Raw genomic sequence first — 16,462 nt, forward strand, 5'->3', positions numbered from 1 at the left:
ACAACAGGCAATCCTCACGTGATCCCGCCCCTGTCATTCATTCCAGACAGACGAAGGCTAAGGGACACCATTCCTATCTATCCTGGCTAATAGTTTTAGAAAATTATGGGATTAGGTAGAAATTGCAGTCTGTGAAGAATGTTCCTGTTTCAATCTAATGGATGGATGGAAATTTTCTGAAAAGCTGTATTTGTAGCTATCTTGTTGACTACCTGGAACACATGGGTGGTGTTTATGTAATGTTTTTCAAACTGAAAAACCTTCATTTTGAGTGCTAGTACTAACATAGTTTAGACCAGTGGTCTCCAACCTTTTTACACCCAAGATCACTTTTTAAATCTCAGAACAGGCGAAGATCTACCGCCCCGCCCCTTCCTTGAAGTCCTGCCCTCTCTATTCTCCTCCTGTCCATCACTTGCTATCCCCAGCCCTTACTTACACACTCTGATAAACAGTTTATTTTAAAATTGTGATGTATAAAATTAAAATCACGTGTTTATAGTTATGAAATAAATGGTCTGTTTTTTATTCATGCTATTTAAATCTAAAATGAAGTATTTATAATTATACTGTGGGGACAGAGTACTGTGGCTGGGGGCAGGGGAGAGGGAACAGGGTGCTGGGAGGGCAGAGGACAGGGTTCTGCAGCAGGGGACGGGAATGGGGACAGAATTCTGTAGCTGGGGATGGGGGGACACAAGGTGCCAGTGAGGTCTGGGGACAGGGGACACAGGGTGCTAGTGGCAGCAGAGAGTCCCCTGCATCTGCCTCCTCCCAGGATTCTCTTCTCCCCCCTCCACCCCAGAGCGAAGCCAGCACATGCCTGCCCCAGGGCCAAATCCCCCTTCCACGGCGTGGTGCGGCCCATCCCCCCCCTTCTCTTTTCCTCCCGCAGCGTGACCAACCCCTGCGGGCACCTGCCCCGGGGTCAACCCCCCTCCCGCGGCACGGCCAGCCCCCTTCCTGCAGCATGGCCAACTCCCGTGGGCGCATGCCCCGGGGTCAAACCCGCCTCCCACGGCACAGCACACCCTGGCCCAGCCAACCCCTCCTGCAGCACAATCAACCCCCGCGGGTGCCTACCCCGGGGCCATACCACCCTTGCGCGGTTCAGCCTGGCCTGGTCTGGCCCAGCCAACTCCCTCCCCTCCTGCAGCACGGCCGAACCCCGGCGCTGACCCCCGCTCCCACGGCGCAGGGAAATCCCTGTGCTCAACTCAGTCCTCCGGCGCCGGCGGCACAGGGAAGCCTCCGCACTCCTCCTTCAGGGTTGACGCCCCCCTTCCCCAGCACGCAACAGAGCTGTGGGAGGGGAGCAGCCCACGCACTTCCGGAATTCCTGGAAGTGACGTGGGCTTCAGACAGGACTTCCGTCCACCCCGCAGGAAGCCAGTACTACACTAGAGGTAGGTAGTGGAGCTTCTCGGGGGTGGGGAAAAAATGGGGGTTGTGGTTGCCCGAATGCCTTGCGATCAACTGGTTGAGGCCTCACGATCGACCAGTCAACTGCGATCAACCGGTTGGTGACCACGGGTTTAGACAGTAGAGCCTTATGTGAAAAAGCACCACTGTCAAATGTGGTATATAGTAGATACTGTGCAAATTTTTAAATGCAGTTTTGTCAAAAAGGCATGTAAGTGATGAGTCAAGTAGTCACCTGCTTGATTACTTGCCCTCCTTCCCTCTCTTCCCCTCTCCCCCCCCCCCCCCCCACACCACTGCTTCTGTATCAATCCCGGCTGTCCTTCACCCCAGCCACAGCATGCCCCGTGCTTTCCCCTCACCAGCTGCCATGGGGGCAGGGGAGGGTCCAGGCCGAAAGACCACAATTTCAGATTCCGGCAGCCATGTTTTAAAGTGAAGTGCTTTAAAGTGACAAGGCCCACAATGGGGGGAGGCCTCTCCTGTGGCTCCCACCACAGGCCTCGCTGCTGCCCCCACCACTCCCCAGTGCCACCAGAGCAGCACAATTTAAAACTTTGGCTGCCGCCCACCACCATGTGGCAGCTGCCAGAGGTGTACAGCTGGCTATGGCTCTGGCTCTGGCTCTGGCTCTGCCTCAGTAGCAACAGCTTGCCTTCACTGCTGTTGCTGCTGCTCGGGAGCCATAAGTTGCCAGTCACTCCTGGGTTAGTAGTGGAGAGGAAGGGAGGAGGCAGGGCAGCTGAGGGGAAAGGGGCTGTGGGACAGTGTGACATGATTGTCACTGTCATTTCCCAAGAAAAAGTAAGTGTGTGTGTGTGTGTGTGTGTGTGTGTGTGTGTGTGTGTAATATAAAAGTGGAAACCAGCCAACTCATTTAACTTTAATAAATCCACACTCTTGTCTACCCATTCCCCATTATAAATATATATTTAAGATTTCAATTTAAAATCAAGAACTATCTGAAATCTAATCTTTCACTGGCTTGAATCTCCCAGAGTCCTGCATGCAATGGTGCTGAAATTTGTGAATATAGGCTGGACTGGGGACAAATGGAAGGATCAATGCGCATCATCTACACAGGGCCTGGTCTCAGCTATGAAGTGAAAGGCCTTACACCTGCAACCACATATTATTGCAGAGTACAGGTATGTGAGGCTTGCTTTTATATGCCACCTTAAAAATCAAAACCAAAAGATAATTAGCATCTGAATAAGTACTTCAGCTAGTAATTTAAGGACAAAATTCTGGTCCAACTTGCACAGATTCATTGGATGAGGAAAAGGGTTTGAGGAGCATCTTCTGTCACTCTGGCCAAAGTATGTACATCTAGTAATAAGTTAGCATATAGATATGTGCCATTCTATACTAGGTATTGTCTCTGACTTACGTTGTCTTTTGCATCTCTTCAAAGTCCCGCCTAGATTATTGTAGTCATCTGTCTTGGGAACACTTTCTAGTTTATCCCCTTTATGCCATATGTCTTTATTGGAAGGTGCTCAAGATCTGCAAGCTACTGCTTACTATATTTTGAAGGGACAACAAAAAGTGTTTCAGAACAGATTTATCTCTGAGTTATCATGCAAGACAGAATAATTAAGGATAAACTTAAAAAACAACAAATAGTCTGGTAGCAATTTAAAGACTAACAAAACATGTACATGGTATCATGAGCTTTCGTGGGCACCACCCACTTTTTCAGAATAATTAAGGACATTCTGCTGCTGTTCTCATTTCTTTCAGCCTCCATGTGAGCTTCACTTAAAGTGGTATTTTGCCTTTAGTTCTGGACTGATACATTTTCATTATATTTAGGAAAATGCCATCCTCTTGCAAATGTATTTAATGAAGCACAAAATCAGAACAGTAGCTTTCTTAAAAACCAAATAGAAAAATGTGGACTCTGAACACTGTAATCTCTTTCAGGCTGTGAATATAGCTGGAGTTGGCTTGTTTGGTGATATTGGTGTGGTAACAACACCAGCATCAGTGCCTGCAGCAGTGTCCGTACTACATCTGCTTGAAGAAGATCAAATGGAAATTCCTTGTCCCTTGTCAACGTGCCTTGCCATTCAGTGGGAGGAACCATGTTGCCATGGGTCAGATGTCATTGGTTATAATATAGAATATGGGGAAAAGCAACTTGTAACTGTTGGTAGAGTTACGAGCCATATTCTGGAGAATCTGCACCCTGATACTTTGTACAGGTGATCATTCCTTATTTTATTCTGACACCAGTCTTGCAGATATTTTGACATACAGTGCTCTGGGCTATCTTTATTTTTTTTTCTAAGGGTTGTTGTGTTTTTTGTGTCCTAGTCCACTTAATTAAGTTGAACATGCTGTAAGATAGAATGTACATTTTGTGTAATGGTTTGTCCTCAGAGTGATTAACTTTGGGGGGGGAAAAAAAGCCCCTGAAAGTGAGGACTCTGCATCCTGGAGCCCTCAAATACAGCAGTAAAAGGCCACTTCACCTTAAATGATACTTTTGAAATAGGTGTTACTTATGCTAAAAAGAGGGTTGCATCTTCCTTTGGCTAAGTCTTTGGCTGACACTCTTTGCTGCAACACTCTTTGGCTAAGTCTACACTACCACTTTACCATGCTGCAACTTCCTGGCTCAGGAGTGTGAAAACACACCCCCCCCCCAGGTGTGGCAAGTTAGTGTTCTAAAGTGCCAGTGTGGCCAGTGCTGGGGGCCATGCTGTTAGTAAGACCAAAGATGACTTTTTGCCTCCCAGGAGCTTAGAGTTCTCAGAACCCATTTCTGCATCTGGTTCAAGGGTAACAGAAATGAATGACAGAGCTGTACCTAGTGTGTTTGTAGTCATGTCAGTCCCAGGATGAGACACACAAAGTGGGTGAGGTCATGTGTTTTATTGGACCAACCTCTGTTGGTGAGACACACATTTTTGAACTACACAGAGCTATTCTTGAGGTCAAGAAAACATACTGAGGTTTTTTCTACACTTCTAAAATTAAAGCACTGCCATGGTAGTACTTTAAAGTGAATGTGTGGCGATAGTAGGAGCATAGGGGAGGGATAGCTCAGTGGTTTGAGCATTGGCCTGCTAAATCCAAGGTTGAGAGTTCAGTCCTTGAGGGGGCCATTTAGGGATCTGGGGCAAATCTGTCAGGGATGTTACTTGGTCCTGCCATGAGGGCAGGAGACCGGACTTGATGACCTCTCTAGGTGCCTTCCAGTTCTGTGAGATAGGTATATCTCCATAGTGGGGAGAGAGCTTTCCCAGTGCTCTATGGAAACTACCTCCTTGGGGGAGTAGCTAACAGCACTGGCGAGGGCTATAAAAAGCAGTTATGTAGGTAACCATATAACCGCTAGAAATCTCAGCAGGTACATGCTATGAGTTCTGCAGTATAAAGATTATACTGCAGAGCCCACAGCACAGTCTGTTCCCCAGGAGCAGAGCTGGCGGCCAGTGTGCACTGGGAGCTGACTTCAGGCTGCTGGTCCCACTCCCGGGGATCCAGCTGCTGTGCTGCTGGCTCTTTATTGCAAGCTTTATACTACATAGCCTGCAGCACAGGGCGGCAGCTGGTTCCTCGGTATCAGATTCAGCCTCTACATTGCTATATTAGAGGCAACAGCCGACTCCTTGGGAGCTGGTATGCACCGGGAGCCAGCTTGTAAACCAGCTCCCAGAGCATACTGACTGCTGTGCTGCATGGCAGGCTCTGATACAGAGCCTAAAGTGCAGAGTGGCAGCTAGCTTCCTGTGAGCAGGGCTGGGAGCCTTCTCTGTGTATCATACTTAACTGTTTAAACGGTTATCCCTAATTGCCATTGTGGTGATCATTGATGATCAGCTTATGAAAATGGCTTGTGCCCAGTTGCTATGGCATCCTCACCCAGGTGGTAGTGCCCATTGCTATTGTATTCCACTGCTCATAAGATGTGCTTGCACCTGGAGAACTGGCAGCCAGTGCGATTGGCCTACATTTCTACTAGCAGCTACCACCCAGTCATTTTGTCTTATTCAGCTGCAGGACTGAGTTGAACATCGACACTGAATGTGGTCTGTTTTTCAGGTTACTGATTTTTTTTTTCAATCCTTACGGTACAGAATAACTTTTACAAAATATCAGAGCTGTGATAGTGAGCAACCTGGTAATATTGCTTTAATTGTACTTCGCTGATAAGTCCTAGATTCAGTAGGCTAATAAAGGTTAAAATATCATGTGTAGGTTAACCTGTAAAGCTCAAATGGGGAAGGGGAGGGAATATCAATGTTGAGGCTCTCATTCTGTCCTTAGTCATTACATTGTGCCTGTGTTGTACAGTTTCATTAGATATTTAATGAGAGCAAAGGGGAATTACCAGATGAGCTGAAATACCCAGTCAAAACAGGGTGAATTAAGACGCATTTCCTTGCTTTGTATTGTAATTCTGAACTCTTAAATATAGTAACTTGCCCAGTTTATCTTCATAAACAGCAGCAACTGTGCTTCCATTCTGCAGTATTTACCAGTATTATTGAAGATTATTCTATGCAAAAATCCCCCTGAAAGCCTTGTAGCGTGTTTTTTTCACTTGTATTCCAAATATTAGCTCAACTTAAGAGGCTTAAACTTTTTTTAATCAACTTGGAAATCTCTAACTGTAGCTTTATAACTTTTGTGGTGTTTGGTTTTTTGTAAGCAAGCTCTTTCAAGATGACAATTGCAAAATATTATGGGTTTGTATAAGAGTATTTCATAACATCAGCAATTGAAATTTACAGTCAGTAAGATAATAGGGATTTAGTATATTATTTAACCTAGCAGCTGTAAATTAACAAACTTTTTCCCCCCTCTCTCTCACTTGAAGGATTAGAATACAGGCCATAAACAACTTTGGAGTTGGTCCTTTCAGTCATTCCATTAAAGCCAAAACAAAACCATTACCTCCTGACCCGCCTCATCTTGAATGTGTGGTCTTCAGCTACCAGAGCCTTAAACTGAAATGGGGTGAAGGTCCTAGTAGAGCTTTAATTACCAATCCTACACAGTTCAACTTGCAGATGGAGGATAAGTTTGGCAGGTGAGATCATTACTTTACAATTTGGAACAAAAAGCCAGCTAATGTTTCATAGCTTCATGTCCTGGATTTGTAGACCACTGTGATTTTTATCAAGTTTAGTGAGTATGAAATCAGGTAATATTATTAGAATATATGATAAAATTATTTCTTCACTTCTGTTAGTGGATATAGTTTACCGGATGACCAAACACAGAAGACTACTCAAGACTAACAGTGTTAAGCCCACTTGCTGTCTAAATTGCATTTCTGTGTTTCCTTGGAACTGTCGTGGGGGAATCAGATGTTCAGTTTCATTTTCCAGGAGAAAATGTGTGTCTGATTCACTGTATTACATGAGGAATTAATACATAGCACTTGCAGAACACCCTTTTATTCAAGAAAGTTGTGAACTGTTATATTGTAATGTAATACAGAAAACTGACAATACATTTATAGACAACGAGCAGTCTTATGGCACTTCAGAGACTAACAATTATATTAGACCATGAGCTTTTGTGGATAAAACCCACTTCATCAGATGAGTTGGAGTGGAAATTACAGAATCCAGAGTATAAATATCTGAAGTGGATATGCCATCAACGCACTACAAAGACAGTTTTCCCCACCTTTGATATTCGCATTTCCACATCAAATGCTATGAATGTGACACATCCAGCCTGACTTAATTAGCTTCATTAACACTGGTCCTACAATTAACAGGCAACTGCTTTTGCTGTTATACACACTGGATTCTGTAATATCCACTCCCAACTCATCTGATGAAGTAGGTTTTACCCACACAAGCTCATGATCTAATATGTTCATTAGTCTTTAAGGTGCCACAGGACTGCTCATTGTTTTTAAGGTTACAGGCTAACATGGCTACCTCTTTGAGACTTAATACATTTATAGGTTAATGTATTTTAAAAATACTGTTCTAAATGTTAAAATTTAGTGCAGTGGTCCCCAACGCGGTGCCCGTGGGCGCCATGGCGCCCGCCGGTGCATTCGTGTGCGCCCGCTGACAACCTGGGCCGGCCCCGCCCCCGGCGCACGGGAGGCGCCGGCCCCAGGTGCGCGACATGCACTGGGCGCGTGGCGCTCGGGTGGCCCCAGCCCCGGGGCACATGCGGGCGCTCGGGCACACGGTGCTCGAGCGGCGCCGGTGCCGGCCCCAGGCACGTGGCTCAGGCGGCAGCACCAGCCCCGGGCCCACGGCATAAGGTGCTCGGATGGCCCCGGCCCTAGGACACAAGCCGGTGCTGGGTGCAAGGGCATCCCAGTCCCCTGGCGTGCCCCCAGACGCGCAGCCCCGCCCCCGGGCGCCCAGCGCGTGAGTGGCCCCACCTCCCGGGCGCCCGGGAGCCTCTAAAGGTTGGGGACCACTGATTTAGTGTATGTAACCACAAATAGGATGAACAATTCCTTTTTGATCTAAGATTATAAAAGCATCTGAATCTCCTTTTTCTGATGTTCTCAGGGCCTCTAACTTAAAAATTGAGAGTGAAAAAGAGTGCATGACTTGGTGTATAACGAATCTCCTGTGTAGCATTCTAGTCTAGTGCAAATCTAGATTTAATGATAGAGCCCATAAAACAAAGGAAGGGGGAGGAAAAGAGCACACTTGCTCTTGCTGGTGCTAACTCCTTGGTGTTGTGAATGACTCTAATCTTTCACCATATATAAAAAATAAAATTTTCCTGCGGGACAACAGTGTGACATCATCTGCGTCCATATGCTGCCGCCGCCCACCTCTGTCCTCAGCAACTTGCTGTGTCCAGCCTCAGTGTCATCCTCTCCGGGCATTGTCTGCTCCAACTCTGGCTTCTGCCTCACGCCCCAGAGGGCTGTGCTCCTGGGGCTCGGTCCCCTCTGCCGTCCAGTTCTAATTCCCTTCCCCATCCCAGGCCACACCGGGTTCCCTCCACCATCTGAGTCCCCTCCCCCCCATTCTGCCAAGACCCCGCACACCTGGGTTCCCTGCTTTTGCATCCTTCCCCCCCCCCCCCAGCCAGACCCCTACCCCCAGAGAGGGGGGAGGTTGGCCAGCATAGCAGGCAGGGGGCACAGCCCCCTAGTACACACAAAGAGCAGCTTATTGCAATAAAAGGTAAGTCACAATTTTTGTAATAAAAGTTTGACAAAAAAATTATTTCATCCATTGCACACACTTTTTGGTGTTTAAACTTTAATATAAACTACCTTAACTGTATAGGTCTAACATGTACACGTTTGTACACTTTTTTTTTAGATTTGTTACTGTTTATAGCGGACCTTGTCATACATACAAGGTGCAGCGACTTAATGAATCCACTACATATTATTTTAAAATCCAGGCATACAATGATGCTGGAGAAGGAGAGTTTTCTGAAGTTTATACTTTCACTACAACCAAATCTCCTCCAGCATCTCTCAAAGGTGAGCATTTGTCATACCGCTCTTACAATACTGCTGTAATTCTAGTTTGTAAAAATCATAGTATCATATTTCTTCTATAAATTCACTCTGAAGCACCTTGTATTGGCCACTGTCAGAAGACAGGATACTTGGCTAGGTGAACCATTGGTCTGACCCAGATTGGCTGTTCTTACACTTGCAATTAAAAACACTCCCTCCCCTCCTCCCCCATCTAGCTCCTCTGTTGAAGACAGGCAGTGTATATGGGCTAGATACTGTGACTGTATATGGCAAGATAAGAATTCCCCTACTAGGACAAAGTATTCTGCAGGGCTACGTCTACATTGGCATGATTTTGCACAAGAGCTCTTTTGCGGAAGAGTTAGCTGAGCTTCTCCAGACCCCAGAAGGCAGAGCTCTTGCTGCACAGCTGTTACCACCTAGCTCCTGAGTGAGAGGCCTGCCTGTTAGGGCTCAGAACTTTCAGCTGCAGGTGTTGCCTGCAGCCATTACCGGGGTGGCCTTAAAGCCAGGAGGCTGCCCCTAGCGGCGGGCTGCTGCTGGCGGGCCACCCCAAAGGGGCAATCCAAAGGGGGCTTCCTTTTTGGGGGAGCCCTTGGGGGCAGACCAAGGGCAAGGGTATGTGCTGTGATGGTACATTGTAATTGAGTGTGTTTGTGTGTGCTGGTGAGAGCAGCACACTTGGTTGTGGTGGTGGCCTGTTCAGTTTCTGGTGAGAGCAGGGAGGGCAGGCGAGGGTTCTTAGTGAGAGGAAGTTCCCTTTAGCTACCCAAGCTGAAGGTGTGTGTTTGTTCTGCTACCCACCCTCCCACCGCCAATATGTGGTTTGGCACAGATGCGGTGCCTAAGGAGGAGGCTCAGATGGCATCATGGCTGTTATGACAGGTAGGGGAATATATGGAAGTAAGATCCGGACTGGCCAGCTAAGGGGAATGAGGTTTAGACAATTATGTGCTATTCCTTTTTCTGGTTCTATTCCCAGCCTTACAAATTTTGGGAACTTTAATACCTGGCCATCAGCCCTGAGGGTGCTGTTGCTGAATGCCAGCTCAGTATCCCAGAAGACAGCAGTCATCCACGATTTAATTCTGAATGAAGGGGCTGACCTGGCTTGTATCACTGAGACCTGGCTGAGAGTGGAGGGAGGCGTCGACCTTTCCCAATTATGCCTGGCTTGGCTCTCGGTACAGCATCAGGCGCGGCTTAATGGTCGAGGAGGTGGGGTGGCGATTGTCTATTGAGATACTATCTCACTGGCTAGGGTTGTGGTCCAACAAAGTGTCAATTTCGAGTGTCTATACTTGACATTGGGTGGCCAGGATAGGTTGGGTATGCTGCTTGTGTACCGCCCACCTCGCTTTACGGAAGATGCTCTGCTCGAACTGGCTGACATGGTCTCGGACATTACATTGAGGATGCTGAGGCTTTTGGTCTTGGGACTTAAATATCTACGCCGAGGCTGTTCTGTCATGTCCGGCCCAAGATTTTATGGATACCATGACCACCCTAGGATTATCCCAAGAAATAACTGACCCAACACACGTTGCAGATCATACGCTCAATTTGGTTTTTTGGACTAAGGGTGATAGAGTTCTTGGGATAAGGGATGTGGCTACACTCCCTTTGTCATGGACTGATCACTACCTGGTCAAGTTTAGACTATCTGCTGACCTTCCCCTGCACAGAGGCAGAGGACCAATTAAGATGATCCGCCCTCAGAGGCTGATGGATCCGGAGGGTTTTCTGAGGTCCCTGAGGGATTGTTCAGCCATTATGGCCAATAGTCCTGTAGATACCCTAGTTGATACATGGAACACTGAGGTAGCCCAGGTAGTTGATATGATTGCTGCTAAGTGCCCTTTTCGGACCAGTTGAGCCAAGTTTGCTCCCTGGTTTTCTGGGGAGCTGATGGCAGCAAAACAGTCTGTGCGATGGCTAGAACGCCACTGGAGGAGAACTAGAGCTGAGTCTGATTGGCTGTGGGCTAGAGCTGAGTTATGAGCTTACTCTGTGGTGGTGCTGATAGCGAAGAAAAGCTACTTCTCCACCCGTATCACGTCCGCACGATGCCGTCCAGCGGAATCGTTTCGAGTAGTGCGGGGCCTGTTGCAGTCTGGCACTCATGACAAAACAGAGGAGCCTTTGGCCCCCGGCTGCAATCTGTTTGCAAAGCATTTTGCTAATAAAATCGCCTGCATCCAGTTGGATTTAGACTCTGCTTGCTGTGTAAGTGGGGCACAGAATGTGTTTGAGTGCACCACCCAGTCTTTTTTTTCTCTGGATTAGTTTCAGCTATTGCAGACTGAGAATGTGCACAGGATGCTTGGAGTGTGACCGACCACATGCTCACTTGACCCCTGCCCTTCATGGCTTATTAAATCTAGCCGGGAAGGGATAACTGGCTGGGTCCAGGGGATTGTTAATGTGTCTTTTTAGATCTGGTATGGTTTCTGCTGCCTTGAAAGAGGCAGTGATAAAACCGTTACTCAAGAAGACCTCCCTGGACCCACATGACTTAAATAACGATTGCCCAATTGCTAATATTCCCTTCTTGGGCAAGGTACTCGAGAGGGTGGTGGCGTTGCAACTCCAAGCTTTCTTGGAAGAAACAGACTACTTTTGTTAATCTGACACAAACTTGTTGGGACTCTTTCTTCGTTTTAAATAAATTGAATTTATTTTGATTTACACTAAATCAGATAAGAATTAGTATGAAGTAAGCCAAAATAAACCACTGTTAAATTAAGTGCATCTGCAAAGGTGTTTTCAGCAGTTTAAAACAGTTTTTCAAAATACTAAGACAAGTGCAAATTGCCCATGTATATGTTGCCTAGGAGAAAAGCGAGTACATGTTAATACCCCTGAAAAGTTCACTGCTTAATGATCTACACAAGACTTTTCATATGTTGTGTTGGGGTATTTTTGCTAAGATGAGGTAACATCACACTTTCAAATGTAATTTAAAAGGAAAGCAGTTTGTACCAGCTGGCACATCACCAATGATTAAAGATTATTCAAGTGCTTGTTCACATACATTCCAATCAGGTGTGTGTGCACTGCATGCATAGTCACTGGAAAGTATTGCCCTTAGCAGCACCCATCTGGTCAGCTGTGAATTCTCCTACAGAGTAATGTTCGTGACACTCAGTATATGACCCTAATCGAACTCTCACCCTGCCCCTGATTCATTCTTGCTGCCCATGACAGTCATTGAAACTGTTTGTTTGCATCACAAGCACTCCCCTTAGCTTGCTTCTCTAGCTGTAGTTTGTTTCGGTTACTAGTTATTTTAATTTTAGTGTGTAAATAGTGTTTTATATTGTAAGGTTAGGGAGTGGGGTTCTACTCTATCCCTTTCCTCCTCTCTGCTGTGGGGCATGCCTCAGGGCCAAGGCTTTAAACCTTGTAGGACCTGTGGTAAGCCCATGTCAATGGGAGACACTCATGACATCAAGGGGAAGAGCACTTAACTGGCAGGTGTAAAATCTATAGGCCTTCTCGCGCAAGGACGAAGAAGGAGCAGGATTTCCATGTGAAACAACTTCTGATGGAGTCTGCTGTCTGTCCTCAGCCTGCCTTAGTGTGCCAGGATCCAGCACAGAGTGAATCAGTGTGTGGAGCACTCCAGCCTCAGTGCGCAACATGGTTCCAAAGAAAGACACAAAAGACCCTTGGCACTGCTGCTCCCTGGCACTGCACACAGTGCAGAGCATCCTGCACCGCTCCCATTTGCCAGTGCAATATAAGATCAAGAAGGCTGAAAGGAATAATTTTCTGGTGCCAAAGGCGCAGCAGCAGTGCATCCCATGAAGGAGCACTCAGCGCTTCAGGAGCGGAAGTTAGCGCTATTGACTTTTGTTTCCTGGAGGGGACTGTTTAGTCTGGTGCCCAGAAATTCCCAGGACACTCTGTACCAGGTGGAGGAGTTGGAGTTACCCTTCACCCTGTATACTTTTGAAGCAGCCAGGGATTTAATACAAATGATTGCCCCTCAACTTATGGCAGTCAGACAAGCCTCCAGTGCCACTACATCCAACATCATCTAGAGGCAAGCCAGCTAGGATGTGACCATCACCTTAGCCAATACAGCACCGTTCTCTGAACCACTTAATCTCAACCTCATTGAGGCACTGACATCCAGCTCCAGACCCCAGAAACAGCTCCCTGGCTTCCTCTAGCTAAGTCTCGGTCTCTGGAACTCGCAGAGTGGTACCAGTCTCCCAACTTCTGACTCGCAACACCAATCCCTGGCAAGAGGACATTGGCACTGGTCACCAGAGCAGTAAAGGTTGGTGCCAAAATGGTGGACTCAATCTAGATCAAGGTAATCCAGTTTGATACAAATTGCTTTTATTCCAGCAGTAGTGGACACAGATCTCATAGGCATGGAAGTGAGGCAGCAGTGGCATGGCCTTCACATGGGCAAATGCAGCCTCAAAGGCCCTTCTGGACTCCCTAGGCTTATCACCAGGCCCAGGGCTCTTTTTTTTTTTTAGGCACTCTGTCGGTGATCTCTGAAACCTGAGCAGTCCAGCTGGTTAAAGGTTGCCCAGTGGATCCAAAAACTGCAGCTCAAGAGCAGTCAGCCTAGGTCATCACCCAAACAATCATAGCAACAGTCCCAACACTTGACCAAGCCATCACAGCCAGAAGGACACTAGAGAGTCAAGAGGACCCCGTACTGCCTTTAGCCTCCTCATTGTCCCCAGACAAGACGTTTGCAGGAACCTTGGCCTTGGGGCCTCCTCCAATAGTTCGCCTGGCACACCGGGACCTCCTGCACAGAGTCACCTACAAGTTGGGGTTACAACTTTTGGTTGTGCCACCAACATAGGTACATCATGCTTCTGGAGTTGTCAGTGGGTAGCCTGTTTGCTTTACCACTCTATCCTGATCTGATCACATAGGACCAAGGTCACCTACACTGCCTGGACCTCCAGTCTCTACATCTCATGACTTGAAAGCTTCATGGTTAAACCTAATGGCGATCCTGTGCTCAGGACCTGTAAGAGAGGTCCTACTTAGCAGCAGGAAACCATCCACCAGAGCCACTTATTTAGCAAGTGAAAGAGATTCACTTGCTGGTGTGCCAAACTTCACACACACCCCTTCTAGCATCCATGCCACTTATCCTGGAGTATCTGCTGCACTTAAAACAATAGTCTGGCAGTGTCATCCATTAAGGTACATCTCACTGATATCTCGGCTTTCTATCCAAGTGTGTCTGGATGTTCCATAGCACTTTATAGACTAACAAAACATGTAGATGGTATCATGAGCTTTTGTGGGCACAGCCCACTTCTTCAGATGACCGTGGTTTTGAGTTTAGGATGTGCAGACCCAAAATAAATAGGAGAGAAGGAGAAAGGGGAGGGGGAAAAAGGAGAGGTGGGAGACAGGGAGCAGAGGGTATAGAAAATTCAGGAAGGTAGAGGGAATCAGTAAGTTTTTGAAGATTGGGTAGTTAAAACGAAGCAGATAAGAATCAGTCAACTGATAGATTCCTGTCAGGACGGATACTATCAATTGACTTTGATTCTTACCTGCTTCGTTTTAACTACCCAATCTTCAGAGACTTAGTGATTCCCTCTACCTTCCTGAATTTTCTATACCTCTGTTCCCTGTCTCCCACCTCTCCTTTTTTCCTTCCCTCTCCCCCTATTTATTGTAGGTCTGCACATCCTAAACTCAAACTCCGGTCATCTGAAGAAGTGGGCTATGTCCACAAAAGCTCATGATACCATCTACGTGTTTTGCTAGTCTATAAAGTGCTACCAGACCATTTGTTTTTTTTTCTTTACAGACTAACTCGGTTACCCCCTGAAGCTTCTGGATGTTCCATATTTGCTGACCTTATGGAAGGGCGTTTTCTCAAGGGCCAGAAAAGGTTTACCCACAAACTCGGTAACTTAGTCTTCTCCAGACTCATGGAGGGGGCCCCCTTTTTGAATCATTGGCAACATGTTCATTACTCTATTTGTCATGGAATGTGGCCCGCCTACTCTCCATCACAATAGCTACAAAGGCGACCAAACTGAAGGTACTAATTTCTGAGTCACCCTCCAGTCTTCCACAAGGACAAGGTTCAGCTCAGACCTCACAGCTTTTTTTCCCCCCCCTTAAGGTAGTACCTCGATTTTATGCTACTGGAGACATTTTTCTGCCGGTCTTCTATCCCACACCCCATACCAGTACCTGGGAGCAGAGGCTTCATTCACTGGATGTTCAGTGGGCTCTGGCATTTTATATCAAGCGCAATGAGCTATTCAGGAAGTTGAACCAGCTGTTTGTGGTGGTGACAGACCACATGAAAGGACTCTTAGTCTCTTTCCAACTCATCTCTTCCTGGATCCACACTTGCTATGAGTTGGCCAAGGTCCCAGCCCCAGCTATTACAGCCAATTCTAAAAGGGCTAATGCCTCATCATCTGTGTTCCTGACCAGTACAGGAACTCTGCAGAGCAGCAACTTGGTCTTCAATGCATGCTATCACCCACCATGCCAGAGATGATGTGGCATTCAGCACAGAGGTGTTCCAGGAAGTGATTCTGTGACTCCACCCCCACCTCCAGGGTTGAGCTTGGGAGTCATCTCAATGGAATTAACCTGAATAAGCATTCCAAGAAAAATGGTTACTCACCTTCCGGTAACTAACTGTACTTTGAGATGGGCTTTTCACTTCTATTCTAGTACCTGTCCTCCTTCCCTTCTCTGAGTAGCCAGCAAGAAGGAACTGGAGGGAGAGGGGTCATATATTGAGCATCACGAAGGCACCACTGGGGGGGGCTACTAACGGAAAATCTTTCTGGTGACTGTGCATGCGGATGTATAACCCACCTGATTGAAATGGATGTGAAGAACACATGTTGAAGAACAACAGTTTTGAGAAGGTGAGTAACAATTTTTTTTTCTCCAGGCCAAATTATGGCTTCAGCAGCACCTTTGTTAGTCCCCTATTTTGGCTTGCAAAACCTTTCATTGGTGAGAGATGCAAAATGGAAAGAATCCTGACTGAGCCTTGGTTTTGGGGCTAACAGTTTTAAAAAATCTTTTTATTAGCACATTTTAAGCAAGTTGTGTGTGGAAAATTGACCCAATAAATATGGAACCTATTATGCTGTCTTCACAAGATACAATTCCTTTTTAATAGAGATCGCAATACCAAAAAACTGATTACTTGTGCTACTGAACCTGTTAACTTCCGTATTCAGAATCACTTCCTCATTAGTGGTGTTGGGAGGGTGTTTACTAAAGCCATATAAGAAGGGGATTACAATGGTTTCAGGTTAACCATGAAAAAATAGGTTTTTCTAATTTTTTTTTTTAAAGCATATGTGTGGATTCTTTTTTTCAGCACCCAAAATAAATCAGGTGGGAGAAAACATCTGTGAAATCACATGGGAGCCTTTACAATCAATGAAAAAAGATTCTATTGTTTACATGCTTCAGCTTTCCTGTGGGAGAGAAGTGGATCAGGTAACTTCTGAAATGTTGTTAGCTATTAATTTAAAAAAAAATTGTAAAGATATTTTTTTCTTTAAGATAATCAAGTCTCTGAATGTTACTAAGCCATGTCTACACTAGCACGCTTACAGTGGC

General features: G+C 46.4%; 1 protein-coding gene across 1 annotated transcript in view; it reads left to right on the top strand.

Annotated features, from left to right (window-relative positions):
- Nucleotides 1-16,462, top strand: part of LOC102450753 (fibronectin type-III domain-containing protein 3A-like) — a 109,855-nt gene that overhangs the window by 90,050 nt on the left and 3,343 nt on the right. Inside the window, 5 exon segments of the mRNA XM_075940788.1 lie at nt 2,421-2,570; nt 3,349-3,629; nt 6,254-6,466; nt 8,697-8,863; nt 16,218-16,339. Of these exon segments, the coding sequence (XP_075796903.1) occupies nt 2,421-2,570; nt 3,349-3,629; nt 6,254-6,466; nt 8,697-8,863; nt 16,218-16,339 (933 nt within the window).

Source organism: Pelodiscus sinensis, chromosome 13, assembly GCF_049634645.1.
Source record: "Pelodiscus sinensis isolate JC-2024 chromosome 13, ASM4963464v1, whole genome shotgun sequence".
In the NCBI taxonomy this organism is placed as follows: Eukaryota; Metazoa; Chordata; order Testudines; family Trionychidae; genus Pelodiscus; species Pelodiscus sinensis.